The 16,458-nt window shown below is 46.1% G+C and overlaps 1 protein-coding gene across 1 annotated transcript in view; it reads left to right on the top strand.

Moving 5' to 3' along the window:
- ENTPD4 (ectonucleoside triphosphate diphosphohydrolase 4) overlaps positions 1 to 8,206 on the top strand; it is a 38,011-nt gene extending 29,805 nt beyond the window's left edge. The window contains exon 13 of the mRNA XM_030816985.1: positions 7,821 to 8,206. Within this exon, the coding sequence (XP_030672845.1) occupies positions 7,821 to 7,830 (10 nt within the window). The 3' untranslated portion in view covers positions 7,831 to 8,206. The remainder of the gene's footprint in view (positions 1 to 7,820) is intronic.
- The last annotated feature ends 8,252 nt before the right edge of the window (positions 8,207 to 16,458 follow it).

Below are 16,458 nucleotides of genomic sequence, written 5' to 3'. Positions count from 1 at the left end.
AAGCCATTCACCAACAATAATTGCCACTCTGAGGTGACTATTTATAAGGTCACCATTTTAAGTAGCTACTTGTGTATAGACAAGGAAAAGTAATAAAATTAACCAATTCTTAAGTATTTAATAGTAACAGCAAATGCTGACTTTATGTTACACTGTTTTGCGGTTCGATCTAAGCTTAGAACCTTTGGCTTATTTCCAGAAAATTATGACTGTCATTATTAATGTTAGGCGTTACCAATTTGGAGGATGAAATTAGACGCTCAGCATGTTTCTCAGCCGTTGGAGAATACATAGATGTTCTCCTGGAGCAGGAAGGTGGGCCTGAGCCATAACCTGAAAATAGATGATAGAGACAGATGGGAAGGGAAGGGGACCAGCTGTTAGGACCAACAAAAATAAAGGCCTGAGACATGCTGGAGAGGAGTGGGAAGCGCAAAACAAAATGAGAGAACAGATCCAGCAAAGTGAGCTCAAGGGGGGTCCTCAAGCCATTGACCGCTAGGAAAACAGGACACAGCATTAAGATAGAACTGTCATAAATAATTTTTGAGGCAGTGCAATAATTATAGGGCTTTTTGCCTGAGTATAAATACGTTAAAATATCTAAGATGTCAAAAGACATCTAAATTTTTATTCCACTTGGTGGAAGAGAAGTCAGTGCCTATTTCCAACACTAACCATGTTGACAGGTCTGAAAAGCCAAGGTTCTGTGTTTCTGTTTGTTTTCAGTCTGTTTCCATTTGTCCTATGAATTGGCATGTGCCCTGTGGGGTTTTTTGGGTTTTTTTGAGATCCTGAAACGCTAATGGTTTGCACAGAGGGGTCGTGAGGTGCAGGTCACCTCTGTCAGAGTCACCGTGTCTTCTTTTGGAAACGTCATGAAAAGACAAAGGAGTGCCGGGCTAATCCCAAAGCACGCCTTGGCAGAGTGGATCTGCCTGGAGCATCCATCAGTGGCAGCATGAAAGGCAATCCTGTGAGAGTCTTCCCCGCCCCGCCTTGTCTGGGAGCATGTGAGACTGTGATCCCACCTCCTCCTAACAAAAGAAGAGTGTGTCTGTTGATGTGTTTTATTTTGCTTTTAGCCAGGCTAGTCCCCCTTCCCTTGTGCAGTCCAGCCTCTTTCTATTAATAGATCCATTAAGGTTGACTGAGACCTGCTGCAGGGGACACTAGGGGCGCTTTGGCCTTCGATCTTTGCCTTTCACCCTTGATACTGTTTGGCAGGTGAACGACATCCGGGCCCCAGACTTCATGGCCACTTCAACATTTCTGTCAACAGCCTGTGTCTGTTTCATGTAAGAGGCCCAAACAAGAAAACCAAGCCTTAAGAAGGATTTCTGCCTTGAGTAAAGGACTGAAAGCTCGTCACAGAACACAATGGTGACAGGCACAAAAGACAGGCTTCTTGTTTAAATATGTGAACTCCAGAGACGAGAGAAAAGGAGTTTTTTTCCTCCCGTTCAACCAGTCATCAAATAAACATCTCAGGCATCTGGTGTTTTGTCAAGGGATTGGGATTCCAGTGGCCCCTGTGTGACTGGAAGGGGAAAAGTTGGTCGGTGGCAAGGCCATCGAAACACAAAGGAGCAGCTTTAGAATCCCCAGTGTGGGTCTTCTGTTGTGTTGTTCTACAACGTCCCTGTTCCGGCTGTTCTTGCTGTTCTCTCAGGCTTCTAATTGGGAGTGTGAATACTACCTTCCCCCCTTTTTGCCTTCATGAGAATCAGAGTTTGAAGTGGACAGTTCTAAAAATATTAATCATCTTATTCTTTTTTTTTTTTTTTTTTTTTTTTGAGACAGAGTCTCACTCTGTCGCCCAGGCTGGAGTGCAGTGGCGTGATCTCAGCTCACTGCAAGCTCTGCCTCCCGGGTTCACGCCATTCTCCTGCCTCAGCCTCCTGAGTAGCTGGGACTACAGGCGCCCGCCACCAAACCCAGCTAATTTTTTGTATTTTTAATAGAGACGGGGTTTCACCATGTTGGCCAGGATGGTCTCGATCTCCTGATTTCGTGATCCACCCGACTCGGCCTCCCAAAGTGCTGGGATTACAGGCGTGAGTCGCCGCACCGGGCCTAATCATTTTATTCTTGCCTGTGATTACACAAGACTTAAACTCCAGGGACCAGACTTAGCACTTTCTTTTCCTAAGATTGCTTCTTCTCCCACTTGGCCCAAGCTTTAATAGCCAGATTTTAGACTCAAAACACTTAAAACATTTGGCGGGCTGTCCTCGCCTTGTAAAGTTCTTTGATACTGGTCATGGCAGCACAAGAGAATTTTCTGGAAGTTCCTGGCTGTTTAATGTTCAAATTACATGTTTAAATTCTCTCCCACCTCCCGTGGCCCTGTTGTCCATCAGTGTATCTGTTTCTGGCCCAAATGTCCTTGAACATGGACCATGACAGGTCCTGTGTTTACTTTCTGTGTTTCTACATTTATAATCCAGTAAAGACACTGAGTAGTACATAGTATTTTGTAAATATTTGTAAACTAATGAAAATCTGGTTTCTTTCACAAATTACCTCTTTAGGTTTCTAAAATTTATGAAACAAATCTTTTAAAAATCTATTCTAGTCCGGGCGCAGTGGCTCACGCCTGTAATCCCAGCACTTTGAGAGGCCGAGGCAGGCGGATCACAAGGTCAGGAGTTTGAGACCAGCCTGGCCAACATAGTGAAACCCTGTCTCTACTAAAAATATAAAAATCAGCTGGGCAAGGTGGCGGGCGCCTGTAGTCCCAGCTACTCAGGAGGCTGAGTTTTTTTTTTTTTTTTTGAGACGGCGAGCGCCTGTAGTCCCAGCTACTCGGGAGGCCGAGCAGGAGAATGGCGTGAACCCGGGAGGCAGAGCTTGCAGTGAGCTGAGATTGCGCCACTGCACTCCAGCCTGGGCGACAGAGTGAGACTCCGTCTCAAAAAAAAAAAACATACGGCACATTAAAACCATATGCAATGTGCCATGAAGGGCGGGATGGAACCCAGGCCTGTGAGTCTCAGTTCTCCGTTCGCTTCCCTCCACCAGAGTTTGTTAAGGGAGTGTTGCATTTTAAAGCTGTATTTAGAAAAACTTAGGAAAACCAAGTTTACCTCAAGTGGTTTCCTTTTTTCGCAACCTGTTCAGGCTTGACAGAAAGGAAAAAGAAATCCCAGAATTAGGTAGTAATAATAGAGGCAAAGTAAGATTGATATTTTCTGAAGCCCTGCTTACAGAAAATAATTCCTGCATATTTATTTTATTCTAAACATAGCTTCAGATTGTTTTTCATTCTAAGTTGTCCTCAAAAGTCACTTTTTAAACCTCACAAGAAGCACCAAATGTAAGGGGGAAAGGATGGATTTGACTACATCTAAAGTAAGGCTTTCTGTTCATCATCAAAGCTAACAGATGGCAGACTAAGAAGGTATTTGCAGGGACTAAAATTGAAAAGGGATTAAAATGTACAAAGTTTCTTGCACAACAACAAGAAAAAGGAAATCCAAAAGAAAAAACCGGCCATGGATATTAATAGGTGATTCACAGCAGGGGAAACCCAAATGGTGAACAAGAGATAAACTAAGCTGAAGAAATGCAAATGTAGATTAAGAGCCACTACCTTATGCCCCTCAGAATTGCCAGACTTCAAGTGCTGGCAGTGATGCGGGGCCTGGACTTCAATATTGCTGGTGGTGGTGCAAACTGCAATGCGTACCCCAGAAGGGAAGCTGGCAGCTTAAAAGTCAGCAGCGTGTGTGCCCTGTGATTCAGAGAGCCACTTGCACGTGGCTCTCCGGAGGGATTTCTACCTGGGTCCATAAATGGACTCACGGAAGGATGCCTTGGTAATGATTTTGAGTGACTGTGTTGATGGAGGCGAGCAAGGTCTTGGACAAGTCAAAGGCGGCAGATGCGTACCATGGAATACTGTATAGCCATGAGAGACAGACCTAGAGCTATGAACAGCAAGCGGGTGGCTCTTAAAAATAGTGTTGAATACTGAAAGCAAGACATGAGAATTGTTGCATAATGCCATTGTGTTAATATAGGGCATACGACACTGTATGTCCTATGAGGATGTGCATATTTTGACTCAAATACATTAAAATGGATGTTATGGGGACACAGATTATTTATGAAAGGAGGACAAAAGATAAAACTGATCTCCTTGTTTTAGGGTGACCTCATCTCAGTGAGCCCCTCAGTTCAGGGCCAGGGAGGATGATTGGTTACCCCACCCCAACCCAAACCAGGCTGTTTTCAGCACGGCAGCCTGATAAGGTGTGATTCAGACCTTGAAGTTGTTAGGCAAAAGCCCTCCACTCGGCTCTGTATTTGACTCAGGAAGAACCGAAGTCTTTATAATAGCCTAGACGGCCCTGCACCGTGGCCTCCCACTCCACACCTCTCTGACCGCAGTCCTCATTTCTCCGGGACTCTGCTCCAGCCACCCTGGCCTCAGGGCCCTCTCAGGACTTTCCATCCCCCTCACCCTGCTTCACTTTCCCCCATGATGCTTATGACCTTAGATCTAGTACACTCTGTTTTCATTACGTTCCATGTAAGACTCTCCCTACTACCCTACTAGAACATGATCCAGGAGGCAGGGAGCTTTTGTCTGTGTATTTTCATGTTGTATCCCCAGGCACAGGATCTGATACGCGGTAGACATTCAATAAATATCTGTGGAATGAATGAACAAGGCAGGATCCTTAAAGCGAAGGGGAATGACCAGGCTGAGAACTGAGAGAGCATGCTAAACTCCAGAGTCTGGCCCCAGGGATGGGGGCAAGAAACACGGCACCACCTTCTTGCTTTATTGGAGGGAAAGAAGGTGTTTCTTGTGCAGAACCGTCATCATAACAGAACGATAGCTTATTACACGCCAGGCACTGTTCTAGCTCTTTGTTAGCTTACATAATCCCTGTATTAGTTCGTTTTCACACTGCTATAAAGAACTTCCCAAGACGGGGTAATTGATAAAGGAAAGACGTTTAATTGACTCACAGATAAGCATGGCTGGGGAGGCGTCAGGAAACTTACAATCATGGCGGAAGGTGAAGAGGAGGAACCAAGACACCTTGGCAGGTGGCAGGAGAGAGAATGAATGCAGAAGGAACTACCAAACACTTAGAAAACCATCAGATCTCGTGAGAACACTATCACGAGAACAGCACAGGGGAAACCACTCTCATGATTCAATTACACCCACCTGACCTCCCCCTTGATGTGGGGATTGTGGGGAATATAATTCAAGATGAGATTTGGGTGGGAACACAAAGCCTAACCATGTCAATCCCTAAAATGACACCATGAGGAGGTGCTTTGATTACCCTCACTTTACAGGTGGAGAAACAGATGTGGAAAGGGCACACAACTTGCCCAAGGTACCCAACTAGCCAGTGGTGGGGCCGGGATTTGAACGCAGGCAGCCTGGCTCTAGTCTGTACTCTAGAGCTGCACTGTCCAGTGTGACGGCCACTAGCCACATGAAACAGGCCAATCCAAACTGAGATGAGCTGTAAGTATAAAATATACACCAGATTTCAGGCCGGGCATGGTGGCTCATGCCTGTAATCTCAGCACTTTGGGAGGCCAAGGCAGGCGGATCACGAGGTCAGGAGATCGAGACCATCCTGGCCAACATGGTGAAACCCCGTCTCTACTAAAAATACAAAAATTAGCTAGGCATGGTGGCGCGCACCTGTAGTCCCAGCTACTCGGGAGGCTGAAGCAGGAGAATCGCTTGAACCTGGGAGGTGGAGGTTGCAGTAAGCTGAGATCATGCCACTGCACTGCAGCCTGGCAACAGAGTGAGACTGTCCCAAAATATATATCTATATCTATCTGTCTATATACAGATATAGATATATACATGCCAGATTTCAAAGACTTCGTGTAAAAAAAGAAATATGAAATATCTCAGTTTCTTTACATTGGGTACATGAGACATGACAATATTTTAGGTATATTGAGTTAAATAAAATGTTACTGGATTAACATCATCTGTTTCTTTCTACCTTTTTAATGCATACACTAGACAACTCTAAATTGTGTGGCTCACAGTATATTTCTATCAGACGGAGCTGCTCCCGGTCCTTGCTTCTCAATGTGTGGTCCTTGAATCAGCAGCATCAACATCACTGAAGCCTGACGGAAGTGCTGGATCTCAGGCTTGGTCTCAGACCTCTTGAATCAAATTCTTCATTTTGCCAGCCTTCCAGGTCACTCATAATGCATGCTCACATTTGAAAAATGCCACTGCATACCAAGCAGCAATTTTTTTCTCTAAAGGGCCAGATAATAAATATTTTAACTTTGCAGGCCACATGACTTCTGTCCAAAACTCACCTCACTGCTTGTGTAGTATGAAATGAGCCAGAATACACACGCGAATACGGATTCCACTGTAACCTGCACGGACCTAGGGGGACTGAACAAAGCGGGGCGAACACGGGAATAAAAGACGAGACAAAAGAGTATATTTTGAAGAAGGGGTCAGGGGGCACCTAGCCCCTCGTGGACAAGGCCCTGAGCTTTACACAGCCCTCCTTATTTATTAGGCAAAAGAGATAGAAGCGGAGTGGAAGAAGGGGTCAGCTGCTCAGTCTAGAGTAGGCTTGCAAGACTGCATTCCTTGAACAACAGGCTAAATGTTGGAGTAGATAACCTCAGCGCCAGGGAGTGATTGCCTCCAGCAAACCTTCTGTCAGCAGGAGCGGTCGTCAATTTGCTCACATCCTGCATTCATGATAAACAGTTTGCTGTTTGATCATATAGCCTCCAGTGGAATCCTGCGTTGGTCACATCCCATGGGCCTTTGGCTCCCTGCATATCCCCCTTTCTGTTTATGAATTAATTGAAAGAATGTAAGGCCAGGCTGGGCAGCTGTCATTCTCCTATTGGCAGTCCATCCGATTTTACAGACTATAAACAGAAGACAGAGACAAAACAACATTATTCCAAGAACTACATATAAGATATGAATGTGGTGCCTTAGATAGGTCCAAGGGTTGAGGCTCTCCAGGCCTTGCTGGAATTCAGTCCAGGCTTCTAAAGAAGGCTGAAATTCTTGAGTTTGCCTATTTAAATCAAGAATTTTGTTTTGTAATTCACCAATATCAAAGGTGTTGTTGGATGTGAATGCTCCCTGCAAATGGGCTTTCACAAGGTCCCACGGATACTCACTTTGGTTATATTCTAAGTTGGTTACACAAATATGAGTGTGATTAAAATGACAACGCAATTGCTGCTACAACTGCAAGCTTTGTACTTGTGCCCCTAACCGTAGAACCGTGGATTTTAACATTGCCACTTCAGTTTGTAGCTCGGTGTTAATTTTATTCTGAAGTAGCCACGCTTGGTCAGCTGTGCGCGTCCAGTTCTCCACGTACTGAGCTATTTGAATAGAATTATGCAAAGCTACAGAAGATACCGCGACAGAAGTTGTTAGCATGACCAAGTAAACAGTAGCAAAAATGATCATGCTTAAGGCTCTGCAGGCACGATGAGTCAGCTGAGTTAGAAGTTTCACAAAATGCAAAGCAGGTGTGGCAGCCCAAGGCTTGGGCAGATTAACAGGAGTCCATAGCCCAGGGATGCGACCAAAAATCATCAAAGTAGAGCTATTATGTGTTTGCAATGTGCTATGATTAATGCAGTGATATAACTGGCAAGACTTACAGGTCAATTGGGTATTGTTTACCTGGAGCTGGTCTTTCTAAGCTGCCAAAAAGACATAGGATTGAAAACACACACTAAATTGAGTGATGATATTCTTTACAAATGTAACCTTAGAACTGTGTTGTGACTCTGGTCTGCCTTCTCTCTGTCTTTGCATTCAGGCTCAGCTGACTCATGGCTCATACCAGGACCGGGTCCGTGGTTGGCCACCCTGGGTTCCTCCAGTCTCCCATTCCATGGTCGCACACACCTTGAGGGCACCCACACGGTTTGTCCATCTCCTGCAAAAACACAAGTATACCCTCTTCCCCACGTTAGTAAATCCACTGGACCTTTCCATTGGCCTTCTGGGGATTTCCATAACACTTTCGGATAAACTTTCCTCTTTTCCTGTAACATGTGCCAATGTCTTTCTCCTGGAGTCGGACCATCTGTACCAGAAGTCAGAAAATTTAAAGTAAATAAGGCTAAATGTAGTTTTGATTGAGGTGGTAGTTGGCCCCCTATACCCCCTTTTTGTTTTTTCAACAAGCGTTGTAATGTTTAATGTGCCTGCCCTATAATGTCTTGTCCTCTAGGATTATAAGGAATTCCTGTTTTATGGATTATAGCCCAAAGCCATAAGAAATTTTGAAAAGCATGACTAGTATACATGAGTCCATTGTCAGTTTTTAATTGTTTAGGTATCCCCATGTGAGCAAATGATGACAGACAATGTGGCCATACATGACCAGCTGTCTCACCTGTTTGGCATGTAGCATGCAGCATATGAGAATAAGTGTCTATAGTCACATGAACATAGCTAAGCTTACCAAAGGTTGCTATGTGTGTAATATCCATTTGCAAAATTTCATCTGGAGCCAAACCTCCTGGATTACAGCCTTTTACAGGTGTAGTTCCAGGGACATGCTGGCAAGTAGGACAGGCTTGTATTAATAGCCCTGGCTTGGCTACGAGATAAATGGAACATGCGAGTAAGGGCGGAAGTATTTTGGTGCAGAAGTGCATGAGATACTTGAGCTTGCTGAAACACAGAACCAATCAGTTTGTCTGCTCTCTCATCACCTAGAGATAGGGGCCCAGGAAGTTGTGTGTGAGAGCAAATATGAGAAATATGAAAAGGAGCTGCATGAGAACGAATAACTTGTTGAAGTCTTAAAAATAAATTAAGCGGCCAGGCGTGGGGGCTCACGCCTGTAATCCCAGCACTTTGAGAGGCCGAGGCAGGCAGATCACGAGGTCAGGAGATCGAGACCATCCTGGCTAACATGGTGAAACCCCATCTCTACTAAAAATACAAAAAATTAGCTGGTCATGGTAGCAGGCGCCTGTAGTCCCAGCTACTCAGGAGATTGAGGCAGAAGAACGGCATGAACCCGGGAGGGGGAGCTTGCAGTGAGCTGAGATTGTGCCACTGCACTATATCCTGGGTGACAGAGCAAGACTCCATCTCAAAAATAAAGTAATTAATTAACTAAGCAGTTCTGGGTGTAGTGTACTTTTAATTGTAGCAGTTTCTATGCAACTGGCTACATTTACAACATAAGCTGAATCACAGACAAAGTTGATAGGATCTGAGGCTGTGAGCTGTAAAACCTGAATGACTGCAATTAGCTCTGAGCGTTGAGCTGAAACACCAGAGGTATCTAGCTTCTCCTGTGTTAGGGGCACAACTGTGAGAGCATAAGTGTCTGCTATTGAGGCCACCGAGTTTGTGGTGCTTTGTCATGAGGGCCCTAGGAGGCGAATACACTTCCCAAGAGAAGGGGACACAAGCTCAACAGGGAAGGCTGTGGAGCTTTCAGAGGGGACCGTACAGGAAAACGTGGTGGGCAGAAGTAACAGCACGAAGGCCGGGCCTACAACGTGGAAAAGCACAGACACAGTTGTGCAGGCTGGAAGTCAAGCTGAGGAGTCCGCAGGGCCACGCTCCCTCTGAGACCCTGTAGAATCCTTCCTTGCCCCTTCCTGGTTTCTGGCGGTGACCAGCGATCCTCAATGGTCCTTGGCCTGCAGCTGCGTCACTTTCATCTCTGCCTCGGTCTTCACGTGGCATTTTCCTCTTCTTATAAGGACACCTGTCTTATTGAATAGGGACCTGCCCTGATGACTTCATCTTAAGTTGACTGCATTTGCAAAGACTCAGTTTCAAACAATGTCACATTCAGAGCTCCCAGAGTTAGGACTTCAACATAACTTTTGGGGGAACACACGTCAACCCCCCAACCGGAAGTCTTGCTTGACTGAGTTCAGGTCCTTCTCTCTGCTCGCATGGCATCTTTTTACCGAGTTTGTCACTGGAAGTGTTGTTTATATACTTGTCACCCTGCCCTCTGTCCCACCTCCAAGACTATGCGCTTTCCTATTTTTTCTTTAGAGGCAGAGTCTTGCTCTGTCACCCAGGCTGGAGTGCAGTGATGCGATCATAGCTCACTGCAGCCTCAAACTCCCGGCTCAATCAATTATCCCACCTAGGCCTCTCAAGTGGCTGGGACTACAGGTGCATGCCACCACACCCAGCTAAGTTTTTCACTTTTTGTAAAGACAGGGTCTCACTATGTTGCCCAGGCTGGTCTCTAACTCCTGGGCTCAAGCGGTTCTCCCACCTTGGCCTCTCAAAGCACAGAGATTATAGGAGTGAGCCACCGTGCCCGGCCTTCTGAGTTCTTTAGGAACAGGGACCCCATGTCATCTTTATTTCCATGTCCCCATGGCCCAGTGCCCTGAATCATTTGTAGTAAGCATCTGATGAAAGGAGCTTGCACTCAGAAAGTCCTGGCTGTGGCCTGGAATCGGAAGGCCCAGCCAAACCCTGCCTCTGTCACTTCGAATGTGGCCTTCAGCAAGCCATGTCACTTCTCTGGACTTCATTTTCCAATCCTATAAAATGTGAGCAAAAACTCCTGTCACACCTGCCTCACAGAGAGGTCGAGGGGCTCCAAGATGATGCGTGTGATGAAAGCCTTTCGGAGCCACTGTCTGTAAAATAGAGTTGTGACATTCGTTCTTTTCCAGCGCAGGACTTTATCTCCTGCTCCATCGTTCCTGACAGGCCTCAACTGCAGCCTCCGTCATCCCGTCTGGAAGGTTTGCCTCAGAGCCCAGCCAAAGTCTGGGCAGGTCTGGGTATCCCCTGATTGGAGTTGGAGGTCACCTGCGGAGAAACACTGTCACCACCCAGTGGCTGTGCAACCCAGTTCAGTTCCAACCTGAACTGCCCTTCTGAAAAGACAATGTGACCTTTGCAGCATAATCACTGCCAAAAGTAGTCATTTTATAGCAGAAATACAGAGATACTGGGGGAACTCTACAAAGTGGAAGAGACAAGAAAGGTGAAGCTTTCCGCCACCTCTCACTGCAGCTCCACTGGTGGAGGGGCCACAGGGATGGGGTAATGGGACCAATTCGTTCCCCTGGATAGTAGTTCCCCTGGGTGTCTACATCCAGGGCTCTCCTTCTGTTGTTTGACTACTCTGGGTGTTTACACCCTGCCAGAGCAGAGGCTGGCTTAAGACCTGTGGGTGGGCAGATCCCAGGGTCCGTCACTCTCACACAAGCAGGTTTTAGCCCATGTTGGTGAGGCGTGAGTGACAGGCTGGAGAGGAATTCACTTCAAGTCAGTGGTTTGGGATGGCAGGGATATTCATTTCCTGATTCTCCTTGGGTTGCTCCTCTCTTAATAATTACACCTAATAATGATGGAACAATTTTCTCTTGTTAGAGAACATTCACATTTAATCTATTTGGCTTCCTTAGCAGCTTTGTGAGATATATAGGGGATATAAAATTATATCTCAATCTATGAAAAAGAACACCAAGATTCAGGGAAAATGGGACCATGCCATTGCTACAGTGAGGAGGAGGCTTTGTTATCTAAGTCAATGCCCCATTTCCTGAGGGCAAATCTAGGACTGGAATCCAAGTTGCCTGATGTCCCTGGAGCTCTCCCCAATGATAAGCCTTGGTCAGTCTGGAGGAAGTGTCTCCAGCTGCTCCTGACATATCACCAGCTCTAAAAAAATGAGACTAAAAGGGCAAATAAGGTCTTAGTTTTATTTTAAAAATAGTTTGACCCAGTGGACCCCTTGAAAGGGTCTTGGTAACTCCCAGTGGTCCCCAACCACACTTCTAGAACAACCGCTGGCCCAGAGCAGGAAGGTAAACTGTGGAGGGGGTGAACAGAGAAGCAAAGTCTCCAGTGTCCCAGTGTTGGTCACAGCCAGCTGTGGCTGGAAGGCTGGGAAGGGAACATCACTCATGTGTTTGTCTCAGTCAGCTCAGCTGCTATGACAAAACACCAGACTGGGTGGCGTCAACAACAGACATTTCTCATGGTTCTGGAGGCTGGGAAGTTCAAGGTCAAGATGCTGGCCAATTTGGTTCCTGGTTCATAGACCTGTCTTTTCACTGGACCTTTCCTGGCAAATAGAGTGATTTCTCTCTCTGCCTCTTCATAGAAACCCACTAATAAAATCCTGAGGGCCCTTCCTCATGACCTCTTCTAACTCTAATTACCTCCCCAAGGCCTCATGTCCAAATAACATCACATTGGGAGTTACCGCTTTAATGTGAATTTTGGAGGGACATAATTCAGTCCAGAGACGTGTTCGTCCTGTTTTCGTGCTAATGCTATTGAGGTTCGGGGGCTCTTTTTCCTGAACCTTGGCTTCCTCTGAACATCTCATCCTCTGCCCACCATGGGCAACCCCTGGAGTGCAGGGGGCTGGCGGGCAGAGCAGAATTTGCACCTTTCCTGCCTCCCCTGTGGTGCAGACCTGGGTCTGGGCTCACAGGAGGCTCATAAATACCAGTGACTGGAACAGAGCAGTCAGGCTGTGTCCTCAGCCAACCCTGAGCGCCCTGAGCAGGCATCTCATATGCTTTCTGGGAGACCAGTGAGGCTGTGCTGGGCTGCAGCCCGGAGCATGGGCCTTGCCAAGCGCCAGCCCATCTCTCTGCAGAAAAGCTCCCATTTTTGTCTGGTGCTCCCCCTTCCCCGTTTCAGCTGCATCTTTGAGACAAGGTGGTCAGAGCTGGCAGAAGCCAGGTGTCTGTGAATGAGATTTCAATCAGCCTTTTTTCCCCTCTGCTTGACTGTGCTAGGGGAAAGTCTCCCTTTTCTCCCAGCAGGAGACTTTCCACGTGGAGGGGACAAAAGGGAAGTTAGGGGAAGCAGCAAAATGAGAATATTGTCCCAGCTTGTCTTCAGAATCTGTCACCCCATGTTCCGTGCGTAGTTCAAATTGCCAGGGTCCAACGACTGCAGCCCCTCCCCACCCGCCCCATTCCCAGGTGTCCTGGGGCTCCCGCAGGAGGAAGGATTAAGCTGGCCTCCCTGGTCCGCGACTCTCTCATGCCACTCAGCACCTACTGCAGTCTGGAATGCTTTGCTCTTCTTTCCAGGTCATTCCTCCTCTCACCTCAATTTCCTCCTCCTGCACATGGGCGCCCCCTCCAGACTCCATGCAGCCCCCACCGCCATCTCTAATCCTTCAGATCTCTGCTTGCTGCAGGGTGCCAGGCATTTGCAATGAATCTCACATTGCTTTTTCTTGTTATTGAATATGAGATCGTCTCTCTCAAATCAGAATATAAGAAGCCCCTTGAAGACTACATCAAGTGTTATTCATTCCTAGTACCCTCCTTTCCTTCTGAATGTTGTCCTTCTCTCTTCTACTCCCACCCCACAAAACACACACGCACACACACACACACACACACAAACACACACATAGACAGGGAGGTATGATGGCATTCTAGATGCTTGGTGGAAAACAATTTGGAGAATGAAAAGACAAGCCACGAACTTAGAGAAAATTTTGCAAAACATTATCTGATAAAAGACTTGTGTCCAAAATATACAAAGAACTCTTAAAAGTCAACACCCAATTTTTAAAAATGAACAAAAATACAAAAAATAGCCGGGTGTGGTGGTAGGCACCTGTAATCCCAGCTACTTAGAAGGCCGAGGCAGGAGAATCGCTTGAACCCAGGAGGCAGAGGTTGCAGTGAGCCAAGCTCACACCACTGCACTCCAGCCTGGGTGACAGAGCGAGACTCCGTCTCAAAAAAAAAAGGGGGGGCGGGGAGCAAAAGATCTGAGCAGATACCTCACCAAAGATGTACAGATGGCAAACACAGACATGAAAAGATCCTCCACATCGCATGTTATCAGAATTGCAAATTAAAACAACAGTGAGACACCACTGGGCATCTGTTGGAATGGCTAATTCTAATAGATGGCTAAAATCCAGAACACTGACACCACCAAATGCTGGCAAGGATGTAGAGTAACAGCAACTTTCATTCACTGCTGGTCAGAATGCAAAATGATACAGGCACTTCTGAAGACAGTTTGGCAGTTTCTTTTTGTTTTTTGAGATGGAGTCTCGCTCTGTTGCCCAGGCTGGAGTGTAGTGGCGCGATCTTGGCTCACTGCAAGCTCCGCCCCCCAGGTTCACGCCATTCTCCTGCCTCAGCCTCCTGAGTAGCTGGGACTACAGGTGCCCACCACCACGCCCGGCTAATTTTTTGTGTTTTTAGTAGAGATGGGTTTTCACTGTGTTAGCCAGGATGGTCTCGATCTCCCGACCTCATGATCCGCCCGCCTCGGCCTCCCAAAGTGCTGGGATTACAGGTGTGAGCCACCATGCCTGGCCAGTTTGGCAGTTTCTTACAAAACTAGACATATTTTTACAATAAGATCCAGCAACTGGTATTTGTACTCCTTGATATTTGCCCACAGGAGTTGAAAGCTTAAGTCCACACAAAAACTTATACATGAATGTTTATAATAGCTTCATTCATAATAGCTCAAACTCAGAAACAACCTAGATGTCTTTTAATAGATGAATGGATAAATAAACTGTGGTACATCCCAACAGTGGAATATTATTCATCAATTTGAAAAATGAGCTCTCTGCCGGGCACGGTGGCTTATGCCTGTAATCCGAGGTGGATGGATCATTTGAGGTCAGGAGTTCAAGACCAGTCTGGCCAACATGGTGAAACCCCGTTTCTACTAAAAATACAAAAATTAGCTGGGCATGGTGGTGAGCACCTGTTATCCCAGCTACTGGGGAGGCTGAGGCAGGAGAATCACTTGAACCCAGGAGGCAGAGGTTGCAGTGAGCTGAGATCGTGCCACTGCTCTTGAGATTCTGTCTCAAAAAAAAAAAAAAAGAAAAGAAAGAAAGAAAAGAAAAAAAAAGAAAAATGAGCTATCAGGCCATGAGCAGGCATGGGATCTTAAATGTATGTTACTAAGTGAGACCGGTTGCAGTGGCTCACGCCTGTAATCGCAGCACTTCGGAAGGCTGAGGTGGGAGGATCACTGGGCAATGTAGTGAGACCCCGTCTCTAAAAATAAATAAATAAGTACGTATATTATTAAGTGAAAGAGACCCCTCTTGGAAAGTCTACATACTGTATGACTCCAACTATGGGACACTCTGCAGTTGGCAAAACTATGGAGACCGTGAAAAGATCCGTGGTTGCCAGGGGTTATAGGGAAGGGAGGAGTAAAAAGGTGAACACAGGGAATTTTTAGGGCAGTGAAACCATTCTGCATGATGCTGCAATGATGGATACATTTGTGAAAATCCATTGAATGTACAACACAAAGAATGAGCCCTAATGTTAACTGCGGACTTCAGTTAATAATAATGTGTCCATATTGGCTCATCAATTGTGACAAAGGTACCACCGAAATGCAAGATGAAAATAGTAGAGGAAACTCACTGTGTATGAGGGGCATATGGGAGCTCTCTACATTTTCTGTTTATTTTTTTCTGTAAATCTAAAACTGCTCTTAAAATTTTTAAAGAATCATAACTAGAAAAAAGCTGTCAATTTGAAGCGAGTCTGTGTCTAACAAGTCACGTCCATGTAAATTAGTTTAAAATTGAGTGGCACTTGCTGTCTGCCAGGCATTGGGCTCTGAGCACTTCACATGCATACATTCATTTCAGCCTTACAAGAATCCTATGAGGTCCCTCCCTATTTTACAGGTGAGAAAACTGAGGCCCAGTGAAAAATAACTTGCTCAGTTATGGTTTGTAAGTGGTAGAGCTGCGATTCAAACCCAGGCAGTGTTGCTCCAGCTGCTGTACTCTAAACCACATATTACCCCGCATTACTCTTCCCCAAACTTTTCATTTTATTTTATTTCTTTCTTTTTTTTTTTTTTTTTTTTTTTGAGACAGAGTCTGGCTCTGTCTCCCAGGCTGGAGTGCAGTGACGTGATCTCGGCTCACTGCAAGCTCCGCCTCCCAGGTTCACGCCATTCTCCTGCCTCAGCCTCTGGAGTAGCTGGGACTACAGGTGCCCGCCAACATGCCTGGCTAATTTTTTGTATTTTTAGTAGAAACAGGGTTTCACCGTGTTAGCCAGGATGGTCTCGATCTCCTGACCTCGTGAGCTGCCCATCTTGGCCTCCCAAAGTGCTGGGATTACGGGCATGAGCCACCGTGCCCAGCCTATTTCATTTATTTATTTAGAGATGGGATCTTGCTATGTTGCCCAGGCTGGAGTGCAATGGCATCATCATAGTTCACTGCAGTCTTCACCTCCTGGGATCAAGCTATCCTCCCATCTCAGCCTCCCAAAGTGCTGGGATTACATACAGGCATGAGCCATCAAGCCTGGACCAAACTTTTCATTTTGAAAGAGGATAGAAGAGGAGCACCCAAGGGACTAATTTTTAAAATCAACTTTATTATGGAGTAATTTACCTAAAATAAAGTCACCCATTTTAAGTGTTCAGTTTCATGAGTTTGGGACAAACACATATGCTAATAT

Source organism: Nomascus leucogenys, chromosome 8, assembly GCF_006542625.1.
Source record: "Nomascus leucogenys isolate Asia chromosome 8, Asia_NLE_v1, whole genome shotgun sequence".
In the NCBI taxonomy this organism is placed as follows: Eukaryota; Metazoa; Chordata; class Mammalia; order Primates; family Hylobatidae; genus Nomascus; species Nomascus leucogenys.
Note: the sequence above shows the minus strand (reverse complement) of the source record. Positions and strands in the feature narration are given on the sequence as shown.